This window comes from Bos mutus, chromosome 1 (assembly GCF_027580195.1).
Source record: "Bos mutus isolate GX-2022 chromosome 1, NWIPB_WYAK_1.1, whole genome shotgun sequence".
In the NCBI taxonomy this organism is placed as follows: domain Eukaryota; kingdom Metazoa; phylum Chordata; class Mammalia; order Artiodactyla; family Bovidae; genus Bos; species Bos mutus.
Window position 1 is genome coordinate 150,969,797 of NC_091617.1, and position 26,189 is coordinate 150,995,985.

Here is a 26,189-nt window from a genome sequence, read left to right on the forward strand (position 1 = left end):
AACTGGAAAACAATTGATGACAGACACCTCCGGCCCCTTCTGTGTTGAGGTGAATGTTATCCCTGCGGGTGATGATGGAAGAACACCTGTGCCCTTCCATCATGCTTTCCTGTGAAAGGCTGAAACCGGGGAGCCTGGCTGTACACGACACCCGAGAGAAGACAGACGACACTGATGGACCGCTTACCGTGTGAGCGAATCTTCCACGAAGTATGATGAGTGCTCTAAGCACAGGGACAGGCAGACATGACTAGTGGACGGTGGCAGCCCAGGTGATACCCACATGATGGTTCTTAGGGGACGCACAAACCGGCGATGTAACGAGGGTGATGAAGGATGGAACAGGCCGTCTTCACAGGGCTTTCTTGTTCTTTGTACTAGAAATTACCTGAGGTATGTTTTTACCCTAGGCAACAAGTCTAGGGGAGGAGATCCACGGTTAAGAAAATGAGATCGTCTATTCTGCTCCTCCCCGACGCCAAGGGCGTGCCAATGTGCAGACATCCCAAGCAGGAGTCTAAGAACCCGAATACAGCCTCAGTATGCCAAAGTCGGTTTTCCTCCCAACTCTAATCTTAAAAAATTTCACACGTTTTTTTCATACATGGCACGAAGACCAAGTTCTCTATCTGAAATGAATCATTTGACCTATTAGCTTTGGCCATATGACAAAAATGGCCATAAAAATGAGGATTGTAAGATGGGGGTTCCAGAGGGAGTGGATGTGTATACACTTATGGCTGGTGAACGTTGATGTGTGGTGTAAACCAACACAGTACTAAAAGCAATTACCCTTCACTTAAAGGCACATTTTAAAAGGAGTACTGAACTCATACTCTTTTTTTTCGGCTGAACTGGGCAGCCTGTGGGTTCCTAACCAGGGACCAAACCCAAGCAGCGGCAGCGGCGAGTCTTAACCACTGTGTTCGGGGAGCCTAAGGGAAGTCCCTGAACTCGTGGTTCTGAAAGGTAGCAAGGGCAGGCCAAGAGAAAACTGGGGTACCGACAGGAAATCCTCGCTGTATTTCCTTATTATAACTTTCTGTGAGTTTAACAACACAGGTGCTGAAAAGAGAGTGAACTGGCAAACACAGCGGTCATCTTATTGGCCTTAGAGGATTACTGCAGCCTAAGTGAATTTCACTTGTATCTTTTTTTTTTTTTGGTAGCTCTAGTATTCATAAAACAAGCCTAGGCTTTTTGGAGTCTGACATATAAAATGTGCTGCTTACCTAAGTAAATGCTCATCACCCTAAGAAAAACACTAAAGGAGGTTTTCCTTTCACACGTGGTAGGTGCAACTTTATGTAGTCAATCTGAACTTAACGAAATCACATTCAACTTTTACAGTATGTTTTCTGCCTTCTGAAAGCTACCTTACTGCATACTTACACAGGCTAATTTATAAAGAGAGACTTTTGGTGAGGATTAACTCACCGTGGCAGCAATCTTAAGACTCTGTACAAGAAAGCCCCTGACAGACATCCACCAAGGATCTGGGGCAAGAGGAAGGGTATGATTTGTAGCTCCTCGTGTTTCCACGCAGGTCAAAGCCTAGAGAAAACCACCTAACTCCCACGCCATCCCCAACATGACGAACTACTAGCATTTTCAATCAGACAGAACCTGTGAATATAGTAAAGAGTCAATCTTAAAAAATCAAATTGTCTGTTAAACCTCCAATTTTTACTTTTTTTTCCAAGATTTTTGAAGCCTAGGTTGATGTAACTATGATTTTCCTTTCTACACATTTGACTTCAAACTTCTAGTTGGTATACCTACCAGACCATTACCTGGACCAGGTTAACTGCATAGGAAAGTTTTTTTTTTTAACTATGTTTACATTTTACTTAATCTTAAAAAAAGCATAGTAAAGAGTCTGAGGACAAATTATTCAACTGTTTATCATACATAAGACCGCATGACTATAATACAAAGGGGGGTTCTTTTTCATTTAACGTTACAATATACACAGCAAGTCCGGACCAGATCTTACAATCTGCACACAGGTATTTAACCTTTTCCATGCTGTTTATGTTTACAATGCACAGAAGCCCTGTAACCAAACCGTGTAGTAAAGCACACAAAACTGGACTGCAACATAACACAGTATGCAGAAGCATCGGCTCTGATGACTTCCTGTATGTAAATAGCGGTTTAAAAACTGCTTTTTTGGTGCTTGCTAAGATGTGGCAACCAGCACAGAAAAAAAATGACCTGACCCACGTATGTCTTCACCTCATATTCCTAAACAGCAGTAACTACTGAATTCCTTTTGATATTGCTAGACTCAAGATGACATCCTTTTATTCACTGTAAACCTTCATGAACTACGAAGTTCAAAAATCATCCACAGGCTTGACATTTAATTACAAAATAAATATGGATTTCCTGATTAACAACAAAAAAAATTTTTGTGTGGTTTTATAAAAACGGATATTCCCAAGTTTCCATTCACATTCACATAGTTTTAAACCTTTTTGTCTTTTGTCACTGTTTTACATATAAAAACCTGCTTTTGTTCAGAAAAAAATTGACCTAGTCAGCCACATGGAATTGACCAATAAAAAGTAACGTGGTGTTTCTGCTGAGTTGTTTTGAACAGGGTTATCGGCAGAGGTAGATTACTGCTTCTTTTCTAGGCTTCTTTGATCCTGGACAGGTAAATTTCTTATCTTCATTCTCCCAATTCAACCGCTCAAAAGTATAACACCGTAAAATTGGTCAATTTAAAATGGGAACACAAATTTAGCAACTGCCAGACTGTGTTACATTAAGGCAGCATAATCTCAAAACTAGGCACCTGTTAAAACACCAGCCTGCTCATCTCAGGTCACGCGTGCGAGTTCTGCTTTACTCGTGCTCATGTTTTGGACCTGTTGGTGCAATCGAGGTCTTGCTTTCAAGTTTACAAGTAGGTTAATCAGGAATACAAGAATCAACTGCTAGTTCCATAGCTTCTGGATCCAGTGTCCCTTTACCTTCAGAAGCCTGAACACATTGAGGATGTAACAGCTGTTGTAATCTTGAGTTAGGTGTCAATCTATCATGTTCAGTACACAGATTGCTGTAAATGTATTGGCTATGGATTCAGCAACAGTTCCAGTTTTGTTTAAGCAATAGTACAGCCATAATTTTCAACTGACATTTAAAAATGGTCTAGTTACACCTTGTGTCAAAGTGCAGAACTGCTACATTATTGGTTACAGACATCTATGTGCTATAAAAACAGCTTTGGTACAATAAATTATCAAAAAAGAAAATAAATTTTTGTAAAATTCACAGCATAATTGTGAGGCAAAAAAGCAGTCACATAAAATTCTGCATTTTTTTTTAAAAAATGTTCAGGATGAACAGAAGACATCTTTGTGCAGAAGAAATGGTGGAGATACCACGTGCCGAGAAAAAGCAAAAGAAAAAGTAAAAAGCAGGAAGGGACACAGCTGTAGCTATTTCCATCAAAGCAAACCACTACTTCTGTGACCTTCAACCAATAAGGAAGTCAACTTTATGACACACGCAAAGTGACCTTGCAATACCTTACAATTAGTGGGTCACCAAAGTCTGTTTTAAAAGAAAGGCCTCTTGAATTACCCATTCTCTGTGTTTTCAGCGTTAAGGACTGTCTGCAAAAGCATGTCCCAAAGTGATTGCATCTGAAATGGTAGGCTCTTCTAGTTTCGAGTCCAAATCCATAAGGCCAAAGGTTTTCCCAAAGACCACCACTCAGACCTCCTCAGGACTGGCCACGACTGACCCGTTGATTGCTTCTCAGTGCACCTTGGACGGGAGGCCAGTCACGTTCCGTTCCCCTCCCTGCGGCCTCGGCAACGGGAGACCCACAGGACCCCAGGTCAGTGCTGCTTTGCTCCTCAGGAGGTTCAGACAGAGGGCTCTGACCCCGCCACTCAGCGTGCGTCCTGTGCCTTCCACACGCCCATACAACCGTCCCTCCCATACAGCTGCAGGTGATGACTGTGTGAGCTGGAGGTCCCTCTTCTTACAGTACTGCGTTTCCGTGCCCAAGTGTGTTTAGAGGACTTAAAAACCCCAATTTCCCACCCCCCACCCCAAACAGAACAAAAACAAAACAAAAACGGGAGGCGGGGGGCGGGGGGAAAGGAAAAACAAAAAGGGGGAGAAAACACCCTCATGGGGCCCTGTACGCAAATGATGTGCAGTGCCGTTTTATTTTAAAATTAGTTGGCAAATGAGCAAGACCAACATCTGAACAATAACTTTTGTGGAATAGAAAGACAAAAAACCCCACTACGTGACCGGGATGTGGCAAGTTAAAATGGGGGGCGGCAAAAAGAGGACGCCTCTGAGCTATCCGAGAAGATGGGTTTGGACATGGCTCTTTTAAAAACTTCATTGTCCCTTTGCAATCTTTTCAAGTTAAAAAAAAAAAAAAAGTCAGCTTTGCCCTCCTGTAGCAGTTCAGTGTGTTAATCTCCTTCTGATTCAAGCAGCTTTGCACTTTGTTTTTTTTGGAAAAAAACACCACTTCTATAAAAACACACAAGAAACAAACTCAAGTTTCAATGTAGTCACGAGCTAGCTACAGGACTCTGCTGCACACACACCCCCGTCATGGGAGACTCCTCCCTATCAGCCCCTTGCCGCATTGCCAGGTGCCCTTCAGTCATGTAATGTGCAGGGCCTGTATTAGCAGAAAACTGGTATGCTGGATGTCCAGCTATGCCAGTCTCTTGGCGGGGATTGGAGTAGACGGTTAAATTAACGTCCATAGCTCCGTTCTGTCCAAAGTCCAAGGTATTAGCAGCCACTGGGCGATTCTGGTAGGCCTGATTGCCTTGATTACCAGTAGAGGAGGAAGATGTAGAGGAAGAAGTAGTTGAGGAAGACAGGGATGTCATGGAGTGGTGACTATGGCCAACCTCCATAGAATCCTGGGTAGAGGAGCTATTTGTTGGAGAATTGTAGACCCTTGGCCTGGTCCGGTTGCCCAAGGCTTGCTGTCCATGGTGGTGGTGGTGGTGGTGGTGGTGGTGGTGGTGATGGGAACTGTTTCCGTGGTGGTGATGCAATGCATTCTGTTGAGGGGCTACATGAAAGGTGGTTTCTTGAACGGGATGAGTTTCAACAGTGACTTGTGTAGGAGCTTCAGTGCCTGACCAACCAAGGGGAGCAGGAAACTGCTGACGCACCTGGAAGAGCAGATTGTAAAAAGATTTATTCAGAGGATGTTTCCAAGCTTTAATCTTCAATTAAAAGCTACATTAGCATTTACATTAGAGAGAGGGGTTTGAAATTTTAATGTTTTAGACAGCTCTCTAACACAAACTTGCAAATATGTTTCAAGAGTGAAAATCATTTTATTATGAAAGCTGCAATTTTTAGCAAGTTATACCCATAAACAGGGTCATATATTTTATTGGCCACTTTCCTTCCTTGGGAGCACTGTTTATGCCAGGGGTCAGCAAACTTCTTCTGGAAAGGGCCAGAGGGTAAAACTGGTTATTTCTGATCAGTCCAAAAGACATTCTTTACCCTAAAGCCCCTCCTCTCCATCTTTCCTGTTTTAACTGAACCACTACTATGCATTTAGCTGCCTAACCATTCCTCCACTCAAACAATCAGTGAGTAACACTAAAGCCACCTCCAAAATAAGAACTCACATCTGGCATCTCTTCATTACTCTATCTGAGGTCACTACCATCTCTTGCCTAGACTAACACAACAGCCTGCTAAATCAACTCCCATCTTCCCCCCTTGCCTTTTACCAAACCACTCCCCAAATCACAAGAATGATCTTTTAAAAACAGATATCCAAACTATTAAGCATGAAAAAGAAATAAAAAGCATCCAAATTGGAAATAAAGAAGTAAAATGGTTGCTACATACACATGATGCAACATTATATATGGAAAACCGTAAAGACTCCATGAGAAAAGTTTTGGAGATAATAAATTCAGTAGGGTTACAGGAGGAGAAGGCAATGGCACCCCACTCCAGTACTCTCAGAAAATCCCATGGACAGAGGAGCCTGGTGGGCTGCAGTCCATGGGGTCGTGAAGAGTCGGACACAACTGAGAGACTTCACTTTCCCTTTTCACTTTCATGCATTGGAGAAGGAGATGGCAACCCGCTCCAGTGTTCTTGCCTGGAGAATCCCAGGGATGGGGGAGCCTGGTGGGCTGCCGTCTATGGGCTCGCACAGAGTCGGACATGACTGAAGTGACTTAGCAGCAGCAGCAGCAGGGTTACAGGATACAAAATCAGTTACACAAAAACCTATTGCATTTCTATATACTAATAATAAAATATCAGAAAAAGAAAACAATCCCATTTACAAAGGCATCAAAAAGAACAAAATAAGCAAGAAATAAATTTAACCAAGGAGGTGAAAGAGCTTTATATGGAAAACAAGACAAGAGCAAGAGACATGGAAGACCCAAGGCAATGGGAAGACTGGCCCTGCTCACTGACTGGAAGGGGAGAATCAGTGCTGCTAAGTGTCCAAATACTGAGAGCAACCTGCAGAGTCGATGCAATCCTATCAGAATCAAAACTTCAATGGCATTTTTTCAAAAAATAGAACAAAATCCTAAAATTTGTAATCCACAAAAAAGATCCAAGTAGTTGAAGCAACCCTGAGAAAGAAAAAGCTGGAAGCATCACACTCCTTGATACAGAACTATACTACAAAGCTATAGGAACTAAAAACGGCATGGTACCAGCACAAAAACCGGCACACAGATCAACGGAACAGGAGAGCGAGCCCAGAAATAAACCCATGTGTATACAGTCGATTAATTTGTGAGAAAGAACCAAAAATATACAATGGAGAAAGGCTATTCCCTTCAATAAATGGTGTCGTGGGAATTCCCGGTGGTCCAGTGGTTAAGAATCCACCTGCCGACACCGGGAACACAGGTCTGATCCCTGCCCAGAAGATGCCCGAGGCCACAGGGAAACCAAGACTGGGCGCCACGCATACTGCAGCCCACGCTCTGCACCGAGAAGCTGCCACAGGAGAAGCGACACAGCTCAGCAAAGAGCAGCCCCACTCGCAGAGACCAGAGAGCCTGTGCGCAATAATGAAGACCCACACAGCTCAGCAAAGAGCAGCCCCTGCTCACGGAGACCACAGAGAGCCTGTGTGCAACAGTGAAGACCCAGCACAGAGGAGAAATTAGTTAATTAATTTAAATGGTGTCAGGAAAACTAGACAGCCAGATACAAAAGAATGAAACTCAACCACCATTTTACACTAAACCCCCAAATGAACTCAACATGGATTAAAGACTTGAAGCCAGAAAACTCCTAGAAGGAAACACAGACAGTCTGGAACAAGCCCTGGCGATGATTTTTTGAATCTGACACCAAAGCAAAAGCAACAAAAGCAAAAATAAACAAATGAGACTACATTATACTAAAAACCTACTGTACACTAAAGGAAACCATCAACAAAACGAAAAGGCAACCTACTGAATGAGAGAAAACATTTGTCAACCACGTACCTGATAGGCTAATATCCCAAGCATAAAAAGAACTGATAAAACTCAATAGCAAAAACCCAAACAATCTGACTTAAAAATGGGCAGGAGATCTGACTACACGTTTCCAAGGAAGACACAAAGATGGCCACCATGCACAAGGAAAGCAACTCAACATCATTTGTCACTAAAGAAATGCAAACCCAAACCACAGTGAGACATCACTCCCAAAAAGACAACAAATGACAACTGCTGGTGAGGATGCAGAAAAAAGGAAACCCTCACGTACTGCTGATGGGAACATACATTAGTACACCCATTATATGGGAAATAGTATGGAGGAGGTTCTTCAAAAAATTAAAAACAGAACTACCACATGATATGATTATACAGTGGAACTGAGACTCATGGGATTAGATCTGATAGAGAGCCTGATAAACTATGGATGGAGGTTCGTGACATCGTACAGGAGACAGGGATCAAGACCATCCCCATGGAAAAGAAATGCAAAAAACCAAAAAGGCTATCTGAGGAGGCCTTACAAATAGCTGTGAAAAGAAGAGAAGAGAAAAGCAAAGGAGAAAAGGAAAGACATACCCATTTGAATGCAGAGTTCCAAAGAATAGCAAGGAGAGATAAGAAAGGCTTCCTCGGTGATCAATGCAAAGAACTAGAGGAAAACAACAGAATGGGAAAGACTAGCAATCTCTTCAAGAAAATCAGAGATACCAAGGGAACATTTCATGCAAAGATGGGCTCAGTGAAGGACAGAAATGGTATGGACCTAACAGAAGCAGAAGATATTAAGAAGAGGTGGCAAGAATACACAGAAGAACTATACAAAAAAGATCTTCACAACCCAGATAATCATGATGGAGTGATCAGTCACCTAGAACCAGACATCCTGGAATGTGAAGTCAAGTGGGCCTTAGGAAGCATCACCACGAACAAAGCTAGTGGAGGTGATGGAATTCCAGCTGAGCTATGTCAAATCCTAAAAGATGATGCTGTGAAAGTGCTGCACTCAATATGTCAGCAAATTTGGAAAACTCAGGAGGGGCCACAGGACTGGAAAAGGTCAGTTTTCATTCCAATCCCAAAGAAAGGCAGTGCCAAAGAATGCTCAAACTACTGCACAATTGCACTCATCTCACACGCTAGTAAACTAATGCTCAAAATTCTCCAAGCCAGACTTAAACAGTACATGAACCATGAACTTCCAGATGTTCAAGCTGGTTTTAGAAAAGGCAGAGGAACCAGAGATCAAATTGCCAACATCTGTTGGGTTATCGAAAAAGCAAGAGAGTTCCAGAAAAACATTTATTTCTGCTTTGTTGACTATGCCAAAGCCTTTGACTGTGTGGATCACATTAACTGTGGAAAATTCTTCAGGAGACGGGAATACCAGACCACCTGACCTGCCTCTTGAGAAACCTGTATGCAGGTCAGGAAGCAACAGTTAGAATTGGACATGGAAGAACAGACTGGGTCCAAATCGGAAAAGGAGTATGTCAAGGCTGTATATTATTACCCTGCTTATTTAACTTCTATGCAGAGTACATCATGAGAAACGCTGGGCTGGAGGAAGCACAAGCTGGAATCAAGATTGCCGGGAAAAATATCAATAACCTCAGATATGCAGATGACACCACCCTTATGGCAGAAAGTGAAGAGGAACTCAAAAGCCTCTTGATGAAGGTGAAAGTGGAGAGTGAAAAAGTTGGCTTAAAACTCAACATTCAGAAAACGAAGATCATGGCATCTGGTCCCATCACTTCATGGCAAACAGATGGGGGCAAACATTAGTGGAAACACTGCCAGACTTTATTTTTTTGGGCTCCAAAATCACTGCAGATGGTGACTGTAGCCATGAAATTAAAAGACGCTTTCCTTGGAAGAAAAGTTATGACCAACCAAGACAGCATATTAAAAAGTAGACATGTTACTTTGCCAAGAAAGGTCTGTCTAGTTAAGGCTATGGATTTTCCAGTAGTCATGTATGGATGTGAGAGCTGGATTATAAAGAAAGCTGAGCACCAAAGAATTGATGCTTTTGAACTGTAGTGCTGGAGAAGACTCTTGAGAGTCCCTTGGACTGCAAGGAGATCCAACCAGTCCATCTTAAAGGAAATCAATCCTGAATATTCACTGGAAGGACTGATGTTAAAGCTGAAACTCCAATACTTTGGCCACTTGATGTGAAGAATCGACTGATTTGAAAAGACCTTGATGCTGGGCAAGACTGAAGGCAGGAAGAGAAGGGGACAATAGAGGATGAGATGGTTGGATGGCATCACCGACTCAGTGGACATGGGTTTGGGTGGACTCTGGGAGTTGGTGATGGACTGGGAAGCCTGGAGTGCTGGAGTCCATGGGGTCACAAAGAATCAGACATGACTGAGTGACTGAACTGAACCACATGATCCTCAATTCCACTTCTGGGTATTTACCTGAAGAAAACAAAAACACTATCTTGGAAAGATATATGTACCCACATGTTCACTGTAGCATTATTTTAACAGCCAAAATAAGAAACAACCCAAGCATCCACTGAAGGATGAATGGATACACAACCTGCACAGTCTGATCAGTGCTCATTTCTCCAGCCTTTTCCTCTGGTCTGCCTTCTTCTTGCTGCCTGGGTTCCTACTACACAGCATCTTCCTTCTGTTCCTCTATCTGATCAACATCTTTCACATGCCTCAGAGTATCTGCACATACTGTTCCCTTCTGCCTACAATGCTCTGATTTCTAATTTCTGCTTGGATGCTTCTTTCTCATTGTTTCAATTCCAGAGTCTTCCCTCACCACTCTGGCTAACGCTGCCCTAACTTCTGGGCCAGAGACTCCCAGTTGTCCTCAAAAAACTTCTTCCTGGGCATGTGGCTCCAACCACACTCACTTCCAGTCTCCGCTGTACTTAGACATGGCCGTGCAACTGTTTTGGTCAATGGCAAGTTCCTATAGCACAACCAGATCCAGTCCACAACATACCTGCCAGGTCCTTCTGTGGCATGCAGCAGACAACTAGGCCCTGGGGATGGGGCAGTCACAAGATGTCAGGAACCCAGGACATGGGAGAGCCGTGCTGCTAACCCACATGCCCACTCTGGACATTACATAAAAGAGAAACTTCACATTCTTCAAGCTACCATATTTTGGGGGCTCTATCTGTTACCAGTTGGGCCTACTTAAATTAATACACCTCACCCAACAAACAGCTAGTCTCTATTATATTGTCTTATTTTCTAGTTCTTGCAATTTCTATTCACTTGATTCATTTATATACTGAGTCACTGTAACCTCTAGGAAGGCAAAGCCTGTTTCTTTATCACCAGTGGCTAGCACAGATCATTCAGTATTTACTCAATGAAAGTGGTCCCAAGAAATACTACTGAAAATAATCCAGACAAAAAACAGGCAGAAAATTCTCAGAGAATGCTGCTGCTACTGCTAAGTCACTTCAGTCGTGTCCGACTCTGTGGAACCCCATAGACAGTAGCCCACCAGGCTCTGCCATCCCTGGGATTCTCCATGCAAGAACACTGGAGTGGGTTGCCATTTCCTTCTCCAATCAGAGAATGCTAATGGTTCTTAAACTGTGACACTACTCAAATTCATACATGAAAAGAAATAAACAAAATGTAACTATACTGTGTCCAATGCTAGGTTTTTCATTTCAGACTGTATCCAAAGATGATCCCAGTTTCTTAAAACTCAGTTACTGGCAAGCTAAACTGGTAAAAATTACACAGAGAGCAATTTGGCAACAGTCATCAAAGTGACAAGCCACATTATTCTCTGACCCAACAATTTCACATCCAAGAATTTATATCACAGATGAACTAACTGTGTGTGTGTGGATGATTTGTATATGGGGTTATTCATTATAGCAGTATTTTGAGTAGTAAAGTAAGGAAGACTGAAAGTAGACTCAATGTCCATTAATAGGGAACAACTGCAATGCCCTGTGGAACATCTACACAACAGAATACTGTGTGACTATTAAAAGCAAAACAAAACAAATGAAAAGCTCTCTATGAAACAGAATGAGTTCCATAATATATCTATTAAAAAATATATGTAAAACACATTAAAATAAAAAAAAAAAGCTGTGAAGCAGTGTGCATGGTATGCTACCTACCACTTGTGTGCAAAAGGTTAGATGAAGAGTATATATTTGTATTTGCTTGAGTATGTATAAAACATCTCAGAAAGGCTACAGAAAACCAGTAACATTAATATAGTAATCAGGTGGCTAGAGGACACAGAAGGAAAGACTCTTCACTGAGTCCCCGTCTATGTTACCGATTTGTAAACCATGTGAACGTATCAACTGTTTAAAAATTAAATAAAAAAGGTTTGAAGCAAATAAGACACAATATTGACTTCTTTAAATACGGGTAGGATGAACACAAATGTCTTATCTTATCCTGGTAGAGTTTATGTATTTGCAGTATTAATATATTTGGAAGAATAAAGGGAGGAAAGAAGGATACTCTGAAGAATTAGGGAAAGCCTCTGGTAGTGATATTTAAGCTCAGAAGGATATACAGTAGTCACCGAAGCAGAGAGAGAGGAAAAGCATATTCCAGGCTGAGCACAGTCCACGTGAGAACTGTGATGGAGAACACAATAAGGTCCGGAAAATGAAAAAAATTCCCGGAAGACCAGAGTGAATGGAGAGGAAGAATGCCTGGGTCGGGCCAGAGCACAGGAACCACTGAAAACCCCGCTGCGCTCAGTTGCGTCTGACTCTTTGCCACCCTGTCCATGGGACTCTCCAGACTAGAATACTGGAGGGGGTTGCTGTGCCCTCCTCCAGGGGATCTTCCTGATCAGGGGTCGAACCCGCGTCTCTTGTCTCCGGCACTGGTAGGCAGTTCTTTACCACCAGCGCTACCTGGGAAGCCTTCTCAAATTTTTTTTTTTTTTTGAAGTACAAGAGAAAGCCAAAAAGTGGCTGAAAGCAGGGGATGGATCCGGATGAGACTGCTTTCCTGAACATTTATTTACTTGGCTGAAGAACAGAGGCGAACTGGTCAATGAAACAGATGCTGGAAGACCAGTCAAAAACCATCTTTATAGTAAGATAGGCTAGAGACGCCTGCAGCAAGGAGCGGGGTAGTGAAGTGGAGAGAACAGAAACACATGTAAGATACTCAGAATCCACACTATTTATCACTGGATTCCTTGTCAGGGGGGGAGGGAGAGATTCAAGGATTAACTCCCAAGCATCAAGTGTATGACCTAAGAAAATGGGTAAATTCGGGGCCATTCTGTACAAAGAACAGATCAAAGTAGAAGAGCTGTGGTAGAAGAGGAAGCGATGACAAGGATCAACGTGACACACTTGTAGGTTGTGCTGTGGAGACCTCTAGTGCGGCACTGATAGGAGATGATCAGAAATAAAGGCACAGGGCTCAAGAGTGAGGTCCAGGTCAGAAATCAACATGTGAAGTGACTGACATCAAGATGGAAGTTGTGGGCACGGGTAGGAGCACAAGAGGTCACCAGGAGGGTGTCGGTGAGAGAGGGCACAGGACGTCCACTTTCCCTGGCAGGTGGAGAAGAGAATCCAGAAAGGAGGCGATGACGGAAGGGGGCAGGCGGGGCGGAGGGCCACGCTGTCCGGGAAAGCAGAGGCGAGCCTGCCCAGGGCAGGCAGAAACCAGTGCCGCATCACTGTGAGTGCAGACCGGAGAGAGAAGCGACCGAGAGCCCGCCCGGCTCCTGAGAACTGACCGCTGGTGACAGCACAGGACAGGTGCTCACACGGGAGCAGGCTGACGGCAGCAGCAGCAGGGCTCTCGAAGGGCGAGGAGACAGAGCCCGCGGAGAGCAGAGCGCGGGGCGGGAACACACGGGCCGGGGAAGGCCGTCCAGAGACGCCTGGGGAGGGCCGGGCGTGGAGGGAAGGCGGTGAGCAGAGGCCCCGGGTAGCAGCGGGCCGGGCAGGAGGCTGAGGACAAGCGCCCGCGCAGGCACGAGAGGTGTCTGGGGACAGGCCGTGAGGCCTTCCTTTCTGAAGAGTGCTCCCCACCCAGGGACGAGTCAGGGAGAATAGAGGAGGAGAGGCTTCTAAGAGGCAGAGAAGAGTTTGAAACAAGTACTGGAGAGAACGGGAGCGGGAAGAGATGATGTGAGAAGCAGGAAGGCCTGCCCAGCAGGCTGGTGACCACGAATCAAGGGCGGAGACAACCTCCGACAGGTGCACCGCTCCACCAGCCCGCGGCAGCCCCAGACCCAACAACAGGGGTGATGTTCATCAACGTCCACTTTATTTCTCGTTAAATAATAGACTGCCTCTTATTACAGGCATCATTACGCAGTACTCAGGATGAATTAACTTACTATTCTACAGAGTATTTAAATATTAGTAAATATTTTTACTACTACCATCTGCTTCACCCCCTCAAGAAATTTTACTTCATTAGATCCTCTTTAATCAGTTGAAAAACCAACTGAATGAAAAAACTTCAAAACACAAAACAAAACATGGAGGAGAGAAATCAAACCACAAACTGATCCAGAACCTAGGCCCATTGGTGGTGACAGATGACAAGAGGAGGGAGAGGCAGTAATTAAGATCCTGAGCCTCAGAGAGACCTGAACCCAGGAAGTCCCAGTTCCCACTGTAAAACGAAACTCCAAACAGGGTAAGGCTCAAAATGCTCCCAGAGTAAACGAGATAAACACAGGGGAAACCCACATGGAGCAGCGGCTCGCACGCACTCAGTAAATCTTAGCTGTTTCTAAACAAGGAGGGAAATGACTGCAAGGTTGTGCTGCTTTATGTCAGTCTTGTAAGTGAGAAGCTCTTACAGGTGAGGAAGCTGTGACCCTTTGGGGTAAGTGACAATCACTTGAAAGACCCTGGGCACCCACACTGCTCCACAGGCACGGCGGAGGGCGCGCATGAGGGCGGGCCGGGCTCACCTGCGGACTGTGGGTCTCACAGTCCATGGCCTGCACGGCGGCCGTGAAGTGCCCGCCGCTGTGCCGATGCTGGTGCGTTGGGTCCGACCTGGCTCTCCCACTGTTGCTCGTCCCCGACGATCCACCTGGAGCATCGAAACACAACACTACTTGTGAGTTTGAAGTTAGTTGTGTTGAAATAGATACATCCTAAAACTGTAACATTAAAACTGAAACACTTTCTATTAACCTGAAAGGGCACCAGAAAAGCACCCAATTCTCTTCTTTCACATAGATCACTGAACTCAAATGGACCAAGTTAAGTCAGGAAAACTCAAGCATGTGGACCAAGTATTTCCACTTTAAAAACAATTTAAATATTTGGCCACTCGTTTTTTCCCAAGCAGAATTTATTATATGCACAGTTAAGTCTTAGAACTTGGTGGACTTTTTTTGACTAGCCCCAAAGAATAGACTTACAAAAAATAATTCCTCCCTTGTTGTTGCTCAGTTGCCAAGTTGTGTCCAACTCTTTGCTTCCCCAAGGAGCGCAGCACGCAAGGCTTCCCTGTCCTTCACTATCTCAAGGAGTTTGCTAAAATTCATGTGCAATAAGTTGGCAATGCCACCCAACCATCTCATCTTCTTTTGCCCCCTTCTCCTCATTCCCTCAATCTTTTCTAGAATCAGTGTCATTTCAATCAGTTGGCTCTTTGCATCAGGTGGCCAAAGTATTGGAGCTTCAGCGTCAGTCCTTCCAATGAATATTCAGGTTTGATTTCCTTTAGGATTAATTGGTTTGATCTCCTAGCAGTTCAAGGGACTCCCAAGAGTCTTCTCCAGTACCACAGTTCGAAAAATCCATTCTTCCGTGCTCACTCTTCTTTATGGTCCAACTCTCACATCTGTATATGACTACTGGAAAAACCACAGCTTTGATTGTATGGACCTCTGTCAGCAAAGTAATGTCTCTGCTTTTTAATATGATGTCTAGGTTGGTCATAGTTTTTCTTCCAAGGAGCAAGCATCTTTTAATTTCACAGTTTCAAGTCAAGTGTCTGAAATGATTTTGGAGCCCAAGAAAATAAAGTCTGTCACTGTTTCCATTTTTTCCTAACCTATTTGTCATGAAATGATGGGACCGGATGCCATGATCTTCGTTTTTTGAATGTTGAGTTTTAAGCCAGCTTTTGCACTCTCCTCTTTCACCTTCATCAAGAGGCTCTTTAGTTCCTCTTTGCTTTCTGCCATAGGGTAGTGTCATCTGCATTATCTGAGGTTATTGATATTTCTCCCAGCAATCTTGATTCTGGCTTGTGCTTCATCCAGTCCAGCATTTCTCATGATGTACTCTGCATGTAAGTTAAATAAGCAGGGTGACAATATACAGCCTTGAAGTACTCCTTTGCTGATTTGGAACTAGTCAGTTGCTCGTGAAAGGTTTTAACTGTTTCTTCCTGATGTGCATACAGGTTTCTCAGGAGCAGGTTAAGGTGGTCTGGTATTCCCATCTTTTGAAGAATTTTCCACAGTTTTTGTGATCCACACAGTCAAAAGTTTTAGCGCAGTCAATGACGCACAAGTAGATGTTTTTCTGGAATTCCCTTGCTTTTTCTATGAGCCAACAAATGTTGGCAATTTGATCTCTGGTTCCTCTGCTTTTTCTAAATCTAGCTTGTACATCTCTAAGTTCTTGGTTCACATACTGTTGGAAGTCTAGCTTGGACGATTTTGAGCATTACCTTGCTAGCGTGTGAGATGAGTGCAACCGTTCAGTAGTTTGAACATTTTTTTTGCATTCCCTTTCTTAGGGATTAGAAACTGACCTTTTCTAGTCCTGTGGCCACTGCTGAGTTTTCCAAATTTGCTGGCATATTGAGTGCAGCACTTTGACAGCATCATCGTTTAGGATTTAAAATAGTTCAACTGGAATTCTATCACCTTCAGTAACTTTGACTGTAGTGATGCTTCCCAAGGTCCACTTGACTTCACATTCCAGAATGTCTGGCTCTAGGTGAGTGATCACACCATCGTGGTTATCTGGGTCACTAAGATCTTTTTTGTACAGTCTCTCTATGTATTCTCGCCACCGCTCCTTAACCTCTTCTGCTTCTGTTATGTTCTTACTGTTTCTGTCCTCTGTCATGCCTATCCTTGCATGAAATGTTCCCCTGATATCTCCCATTTTCTTGAAGAGATCTCTAGTCTTTCCCATTATATTGTTTTCCTCTCTTTGCACTGGTCATTTAAGAAGGCTTTTTTATCTCTCCTTGATATTCTCCAAAACTCTGCCTTTAGTTGGCTATCTCTTTCACTTTCTCCTTTGCCTGTCAGTTCTCATCTCAGCTATTTGTAAGGCTTCCTCAGACAACCACTTTGCACTCTTGCGTTTTTTCCTGGAGATGGTTTTGATGACTACCTCCTGCACAATGTAACGAACCTTGTGAGGTTTGTAGTGTTGTTAAGAATTCAGCCCACAGTTCTTCAGGCACTCTGTCTATCAGACGTAATCCCTTGAATCTATTCAACACCTCCACTGTGTAGTCATAAGGGACTTGATTTAGGTCATACCCGAATGGTCTAGTGCTTTTCCCTACCTTCTTCAGTTTAAGCCTAAATTTTGCAAAAAGGAGCTCATAATCTGAGCCAGTCAGCCCCAGGTCTTGTTTTGGCTGACTGTGTAGAGCTTCTCCATCTTTAGCAGGAAAGAATATAATCAACCTGATTTCGGTACTGATCATCTGGTGATGTCCATGTGTAGGGTTGTCTCCTGTGTTGTTGGAAGAGTGTGTTTGCTATGACCAGCGTGTTCTTTTGGCAAAACTGTTAGCCTTTGCTGTGCTTCATTTTGTATTCTTAGGCCAAACTTGCCTGTTATTCCAGGTATCTCTTTGACTTTCTACTTTCGATTCCAATCCAGTGATGAAAAGGACATCTTTTTTAGGTGTTAGTTCTAGAAAGTCTTGTAGGTCTTCAGAGAACTGTTTAACTTCATTAGTGGTTTGAGGCACAGACTTGGATTACTGTGATATTGAATGGTCTGCCTTGGAAACGAACAGAGATCATTCTGTCATTTTCGAGACTGCACCCCAGTATTGCATTTGGGACTCTTTTGTTGACTATGAGGGCTATTCTATTTCTTCTAAGGGATTCTTGCCCACAGTAGTAGATACAATGGTCACTGGAATTAAATTTCTCATTCCGGCCCATTTTAGTTCACTGATTCCTAAGAAGCTGATATTCACTCTTGTCACCTCCCACTTGGCCGCATCCAGTTTACCTTGATTCATGGTCCTAACATTCCAGGTTCTTTACAGCATCGGACTTTACTTCCATCACCAAACACATCCACAACAGGGCATCGTTTCCGCTTTGGCCTGGCCTCTTCATTCTTTCTGGAGTTATTTTTCCTCTCTTCACCACAGTAGCACATTGGACACCTACTGACTTGGGGGCGGGGGGCATCCCTCAAGTGTCAGTGTCATATCTTTTCGCCTTTTCATACTGTTTATGGGGTTCTCAAGGCAAGAATACTGGAGTGGTTTGCCATTCCTTTCTCCAGTGGACCACATTTTGTCAGAAGTCTCTGACACCATGACCCATCCAACCTGGGTGGCTGCACACAGCAGGGCTCATACCTTCCCTGAGTTACACAATACTGTGATTCATGTGATCATTTTGGTTAGTGATTGTGGGTTTTTGTTCTGGAGGTTGTAGGATTGTAGTTCTTGCTTCTTCTGTTTGCCCTCTGATGGATTCCTCCTTACCCATTAACAAACTTTAAAAATACATTAAATAACCCCCACTTTGTAAAGAAAAGAGCACACATTTCAAAGCCTAACATGGTATCAGAACAACAGACCTGAGCTTGAAGATGTACTGGAGGTGGTGCCTGAAGACTGTGACTGCTCCATAGCAGGACTCGTGGATACACTATTACTCGTATTTGTACCTTCATCAGCTGTTTTCTTGAAAAAACTGTGCTGCAGGGCATAGTAAGGTTGAATTCGAGATTTGGGGTCATAGTCAAGCATCCTTAAAATGAGGTCTTTGAACTTCAAGTAGTCAGCTACTGTATGGCCCGACTCCCCAGCACGCCGCCCACCAGGCCCTCCTGTTTCTACTCCGAGAATATTATGCAGTTTACGGGTTCCTGGTGGTTTGTACTCCTAAAGAGAAAAGAGACAAAAGAAGGGGGGGTTTCTCTAAATTTGATGGAATGTGTAAAAGCCTACATAACATCACATCAAATAAGGTTCCTTATAGGGTAAGGCCGAGACCTTTGTTAAAAGGAGTGCTTAATGGTCTGCTCCTCTGGATTTTCACATGTACTACTCTAAAAGCACTGCAGTTAGGAGAAATTCAAAATAACTCTGAGCACAAATGACCATAAAGATCATCTAGTGCAGGGATCAGCAAACTCTGCCCTGTTTCAGAGCCTGTTTTATATAAACAGCCCCTACTATGAATGGTTTTACATTTTTAAAGATGGTAAAAACAAACAGAACCAAGAATATGCAACAAAATCTTTACTCTGTGGTCCTTTACAAAGAAAGTGTACCAACCACTGGCTACGAACCTCTTTTCTGCCCAATACACCTGTGAACTCAGGTGCACTTCCTAGGTAACAGTGGCTCATTAAAGCTTTAGCCATCACTCCTAATAAAGAACCATGGGTTTAACACCGTACCTTGCTTATATCCAGTTTAAAAAAAAAAAAAACAAGGAAATTATTTATGCTTCACTTTAGAAAATACGTTTAATAAACTGCCTTTAACATGTGCTGACATTTTAGGGAAACTCATTTTAACAGGTAATCTTTAAAATCCCTATGAACACTGAATTTCTTCAGAATAGTATTAGCAGATTTTACTTCTAGGTGCAATGTAGCAATTTTTAAGAGACCATTACTCTTCAAAATCAAGAACAAGCTAGGTAGGCAAACCGCAAAATCACTGCCTTTTAAAAACCTATCAGGGACCTGGTGGTCTAGTGGTTAAGAACCCGCCTCGTAGTGCAGGAAAGGTGGGTTCTGGGCCTGGTCAGGGAACTAAGACCCCACATGCCACAAAGCAGCAGAGCCCACGCACCACAACTGCTGTCCTGACGCTCAGGAGCTCGCGCAAGGCAATGCAAGATCCCCCACGAGGCAGCAAAGACCCCACAGGCTGCCACTGAGACCTGAGGCAGCCAAACTAATTAATTAAAAAAGAAACCTATCAGCAAGCAGAGGACTAAAGAAACCACAGCTAACTAAATTCTGGAAAATGAAAAGCCTTTCCTGGGAGAGAAGAGACTGCGGTGGGAGAAGGAACGAAAGCCACGGATGTGAGGAGGGAGAATCCAGCCCAACTCCAAACCAACTTCTGACAGCTATGAGTGGCTGGGCCGAAGGGTGGGACAGGCCGACGACCCGGGGAGGACCCCAGGGTTGCAAGCTGAAGCCAGGGCAGCAGTGTGAACATAGACCAGCCTGAGGCACAGAACATTAGAAGAGGGCTGCTGGCTGGGCGTAACATATAGAAGATCTCCCCAGCCTCCACACACTGTGTAACCCCCATGAAGACAGTGGAGAACAGAATCTAAGTCAAGCAAACAAACAAGACAGAGCCCAGACTCGGCTGCACCAAATGAAACCAACTAGCCTCATCACACCAGCAGGCTGACAGAGCGGAAGCCGTGTCTCGTTTTACAGGAAAATAAGATTTACTTCTACCTCAATTGTTCTTAAATGCAGGAAGTCCAGCATACATTTAAAAAATTACAGATACAAGAAACAAACCCAAAAAATGAGTCCATATTAAGTGAAAAAAATTGTAGAAAATCCACATATATAAAATAACCCAATTGTTGAAACTGGCAGATAGGTATTTTAAAAATAAGTATATAATTTAAAAAAAAATTTAGTCCAAAAGCTAGACAACATGTGTGGACAGACTGGGGAGGGTGGGTAAAGATAAATTAAAACGTGAAAACACTAGAACTAAAAAATGCAGTATCATAAATGAAGAATCCATTTAATGATCTTAACAGCAGACTGGGCTCAACAGAAGGAAAACAATGAGTAAACTAGGAGACAAAGAATTGATCCAAACTAACACACAAAAAGAAAACAAGATAAATAAACTAGAGACCTCTGAGACGGTATTAAGCACCATAACATATATTTAAGTGCATAATTATCAGGAGAAGAGAAAGTGAAACAGAACAAATATTTGAAAGGATAATGTCTGAGGATTTTGATGAAAGATATCAACCCCACAGATCTAACGAATTCAGCACACTCCACAGAAAATAAATACAGAGAAAACTAAGCACAAGAACCTAACAGTCAACCTGCTGAAAAATCAAACATATTTTAAAAAAAGGGGGGGGGGGGCATCAAAATCAGCCAGGGGGAAAAGAGAGAAATATTTTAAAGAAAACACTGCTTAAGATGAATAATAACAGTCCTTGCCCTACAGAAGAAGTAGTACATAAAAAGTTGGAGGGTGGGGTGGGGGAGGGAATAAAAAAAGGAAAAAAAACCAAAACACTGCTTAGAAAAATCAATGACTTCTCACAATGTAATACAGAAAACAATGTCATAACATCATTTTCTTTAGCTGAAATGTAAACCTAAAATTCTACATCCACTGAAATTTCCATATCCATGAAAAATATCTTTCCAAAAATAAAGATGAATAAAGGTATTTTCAGATAAACAACTGCTGCAAAGAATTCAACAGCAGAAGTTACTGACTACAAAGTAAAAAAGTTGAAGGAAGTTCTTCAGGCTGAAGGAACGTAATAACCAGATGGAACTCAGGAACAACAACAAGTGAGCTCTACGGGTAAGAAGAACTTGTGTGTGTGTGGTGGGGGTGGGGGTGGGGGCTGGGAGGGGAGGGAGGGGTCCTGGCCCAGGATGAGTGGCTTGTAGAATCTTAAGAGTTCCCTAACAAGGCATTGAACCTGGGGCCATGGCAGTGAAAGCTCAAAGTCAGTCCTAACCACTGGACTGCCAAGGAACTCCCGCAAAGAACTTGTTACTATCTTTATCTTTTATGTGTTTTAAAATCTCGTAAATGTTGTTCGCATGAGTGATACATGATGACGAAAGATGGAAGGCATTAGATAAAAAGCACATGGTTATCACACAGCTTATCAAGTTATGTAACCTTTTGTTAAGGTCAACTGGTAAGTTAAAGAGGCATATAATAAGAGCAACATTAACAATTATACAAAGAGGAATAGCTATAAAGTTAGTACAAAAAGATGAAATAAAACACCAAAAGTACTCAACTTCAAAGAAGGCACGAAAGAAGTAGTGGGAAACAAAGAATAGATAACATACATATGGCAAAAGTCTAAAACCCAATCCTCTGAATAACTAGGGACCAAATAATTCATTGTGAAAGAAAGATACTATCTGACTGGATTAAAAAGCATAACTCAACTACATTCTCTATATAAAAGTCATTTTACATACAAAAGTATGAACAGGTTTACACTAAAAGGATTAAAAAATATATATTATGAAAGTATTAAGAATTAGAAAATTGGCATAGCTTGAATAATACCAAACGAAGTAAACACAAGAAAATATTAAAGACAAAAAGGAGTATTTCATGGTGATGAAAGACTGAATTTATCACCAAGTTTTAACAATACTAAATGGGCACACCTATTAAGAGAGCTTCAAAAAACAGAAAACTAAAAGGGAAAAAAAAAAAAAAAAACTAAAAAGAAGATTAAGACAAATCCTATACCATCATGAAAGATGAACACTTCTCCCAGTTATTGATAAAATAAATATACACAGACACAAAGTAAGATTCCCCAAGAAAAGATCAACAAGCACATGAAAAGATGCTCAACGTCACTTTAATTATTAGAGAAAATGCAAATCAAAACTATGATCAAGTACCACCTCCCACCAGTCACAGTGGTCATCACGGAAAAGAGATGAAAAGCCTATACATAACGAATACCGGAGAGGAGAAAAGAGAACCCGCCCCCAGCGTTAGTGGGACTGTAACCTGGTGCAGCCACTATGGGGAAGAGCGTGGAGGCTCCTTAAGAAACTAAAAACAGAGCTACCACATCGGACTGCAGTCCCATTCCTAGGCATACATCCAGAGAAAAGCTAACTGAAAAAGAGACATGCACCCAGTGCTCACTGCAGAACTATCTGCAATAGCCCAGACACAGAAGCAACCTGAATATCCATCGACAGATGACTAGATAAAGAAGATGTGGTGGTGTTATTCCACACACATACAGTGAAATATTACTCAATGATATAAAATAATGAAATAATGCCATTCGCAGCAACCCGGCTGGACGTAGAGATGATCATACTGAGTGAGACAAGGACAAATAGAGTACTCACATGTGAGATCTAAAAAAGATACAAATGAACTTCTTTTCAAAACAGAAACAGACCCACAGACACAGGAAACAAATTTACAGTTACCAAAGGGAAAAGGGATGTGGGAGGGCTAAATTAGGAATAAAATATACACACCACTAGACATAAAATAGATAACCAACAAGGACCTAGTGAATAGCACATGGTACTATGCTCAGTTTTGTAATAACTCATAAGGGAAAATAATACGTGTGTGTATTTATCTATAACTGAATCACGGTGCTGTACACCTGAAACTAATATGATACTATAAATCAACTATGCACATTTCAATTTAAAACTTTTAAAGGAGAGTATCTTCACAAACTTGAGGGAAGATTTCTTAGAATAAAAAGAATACTGTTCATAAAAAATTAATTTTTTGTTTATTAAAAACTGCTACTAAGAAAAGAAGTAGACAAACCAGTCTGGGAATAAATACTGGCATACAGGTGACAAAGGACTTACATCCATTACATTAAAAAAACTTCTACAGCCCAATAATTAAACATCCCAATAACAAATGGGCAAAAGACTAGAAAGATGGTCACAAAAGAAGGTACATGAATGGCTGCTGAGCCCATGAAAAGCTGGCCAGGTCAATATTCTCAATCAGGAAGAAATCAAATGAAAACCACTACATGCCCATTAGAATAGCTAAACTCAAAAGAACCAACCACATGAAATGGCGAGGATGTCATGCAATTGGATCTCTCATAACCTTGTGGGAATATAAAATGAGAGAACCTTGGGAAACTGGTATTTTCTTAAGAAAGAAAACACAGCAGACACCCTATGATCTGGCAATTGTAAGTCATGACCCCAGAAAACCCGAGAACTTATGTGTACAGAAATTGATCAAAATGTTCCCAGTAGCCTTACTGAAACAGTCCTAAACTAGAAGCAACCCCAACATCCATTGACAGGCAAATACAGATCAATTTTGGCATTTCCATTCAAAGAAAGACTGTGAAGCAATAAAATGGAGTAATTTCTGAGACACACTATGGACGAATCTCCAAAAATAATGCCCATTACGTGAAAGAAACAAAATAATAAATACTTCAGGATTCACTTATATGAATTTTGCCTGTGAATAGTCAAAACTAACTTAGGATGACAGAAATCAGAAACTGAGAGTGGACGACAGAAAAGGGTACTGGAGGTGATGGGAGCAGTCTATGTCCTGTTTCAGGCAGTGGATACACTGTCGTAAGTAAAAATTAAAACACAACAAAGTGAAGACTTAAAATACCCATCTTGTACATAAACTATACTTCAACAAAAAGCATCATTTATAACCTTAATTCTTTACCCTCTCCCACCAAAGGAAAAAAAATAGCCAGTAGGTATGGATCTCATTACTAGAAGCTGAAATGGGCTCTTGAAACATAAAATGAGAACTTAAAAGTAAAAATAAAATCACTATGGAAATAAGCTGAGCAAGTATACCGAAAGTACATGTACATCTCTTCATATTCATGGTTAAAATCCCAGTGCATCTTCATAATGTAACCATTTGATTACAGATTTGATTTTTTTTTGTTGCTGGAAATTTATTTCTGTTTAAAAAGGAGTAATTATTTTACATTTTAAAAAATTAAGTTTCTTAAGTCAGTTGCTTAATTGCAGCTTAGGAAAATCTCATGAAATCTACAGTTAATTAATGTATATTAAACGTAGGTCAAGATACTTTCAATTTTAAGGGAAAAAATAATCTACTCTTCTGAGTGAAATGCTCCCCTCAAATAATTTAAAATAATAATAATTATAGCTCAATTTTGGGAAGATGATAGGTTACAGTCCATTGTGACTTAACTGTGGTTTTATAAGGCAGAGATTGAGGAAATGAATAAATGTCTCATTTAGAAAAAGAAAAAAAAATTTAGCAGATGAAGCAAAAAAAAACTTCAAACTGGAAAAAGTAGTAGTAGTATGTATCAGAAAGAAAACTGTAAAGCAGGCATCACATACTCCATGCTAATTAAGAACAACTGCAAGAGCTACTCTGAATGCTGGTGAAGCTAAGAAGGACTCCCCTGGGAAAGGGGCCATGACTGATAGAGGCACGTGGACAGAGGCGGAAGGACCCAGGATGTCTGCTTGGTATTTCCCATCCCTTCCTTAAGGGGAGGAGGCGTAACTTAGCTGCTGGATATCACACTGCCTGAAACTTTAGAGAACAGGGCAGAATGCAGTAAGTTACAAATCAGCTGTGAAAGATACAGTTTTACATATATATATATTCTTATTAAAAAACACTTGATATTAGAAGCTAAGACTCCAGAGCTGAAGGTGAATTACAGTAAATAAGCATCACCTTCAGTTCCCTGGAAATGACACCTGGTGGCAGTATCGCTGAAATGCAAGGGCAAAATGAAAACTGCAGCAAAAATGAAATTCCTTAAGTGTTAAAACGCAGAACTACAATCATAAAGTCTCTGGTGTATGTATCACACACAATCATATATTTATACAGTATATTCATCTAATACTAGATGGCAACAAACTAGATGGCAAAACATATGATTATTTTCAGATATATAAAACAAAATTGTAAATCAAGATGCAAAATTGTCATCATTTATTCTACTAAACTGACATGGTTGAGATGCCTGAAAAGTTCTCAGATGAGAGAAAATTACTAAAAGGTATCTAACGCATTAAAACCCTCACTTTGAAAGATTCTAGAGGTGTGAAACCCCCATTATCCAAGCTAGGAAACTGAAATCTATCAAAGGACCATCCAGTCAGTTCAGATTCTTGTCACAAACTGCTTAAGTCAGAAATCCTTTGCTCTCATCTGAACTACAAAAAAAGGCCATTCCTGCAGTTATAACTTCTACGGTTCCCAGCTGCAGTACTCTTAACTGGGATCCCAATGTATACCCAAACTATGAGAAACAAAGGTCAAACTGCCTGATTCTACTGTGGAAACAAGGCATGGTGATTTGATCAGCGGCCTCAAAAGGCAGGCAGACAGTTTCAAAATGAAGACTTAAAGAGAATACTGAGCATTAACCAAACAGTGTTCAGGTCATACAGATAGCTCAGGTCAAGCTAAAACCAACTTGTGAAGAAAAGCTATACCCGAGTCATCAACAGAACTACTGTTAACAGCGGACTTCAGTGACACTGTTTTCAAATATATACAAAAATGCGTTATAAAGACAACTCAGTGAAAGAAGTAACAAAGGCTCAAAAATATCATTTCCCTATTTTACCCGTTTTCCGTCTTTGGTCTTCTTTAAGTTCCAAGTGCCATCTGGCAACTTCTCAAAGAACTTTCTTGCTTTTGGTGCTTGGTCAAGAATATGAGCAGGCGGAATACCCAGAACTTCCACTATTTTATTCATCTGATCTACCTGTATTAAAAACAAAAGCAAAAAAACCCTATAATTTCTACTGTAAAACAT

The 26,189-nt window shown here is 41.8% G+C and overlaps 1 protein-coding gene across 3 annotated transcripts in view; it reads right to left on the reverse strand.

The window, feature by feature from the left end:
• Positions 1–1,880: 1,880 nt before the first annotated feature.
• DYRK1A (dual specificity tyrosine phosphorylation regulated kinase 1A) overlaps positions 1,881–26,189 on the reverse strand; it is a 143,690-nt gene continuing 119,381 nt past the window's right edge. For all 3 annotated transcript variants that reach the window (XM_070377409.1, XM_070377402.1, XM_070377395.1), the window contains 4 exons: positions 25,998–26,138; positions 18,244–18,550; positions 14,403–14,527; positions 1,881–5,171 (listed from right to left, as the gene is read on the reverse strand). In XM_070377409.1, the coding sequence (XP_070233510.1) occupies positions 4,551–5,171; positions 14,403–14,527; positions 18,244–18,550; positions 25,998–26,138 (1,194 nt within the window). In that variant the 3' untranslated portion in view covers positions 1,881–4,550. The remainder of the gene's footprint in view (positions 5,172–14,402; positions 14,528–18,243; positions 18,551–25,997; positions 26,139–26,189) is intronic.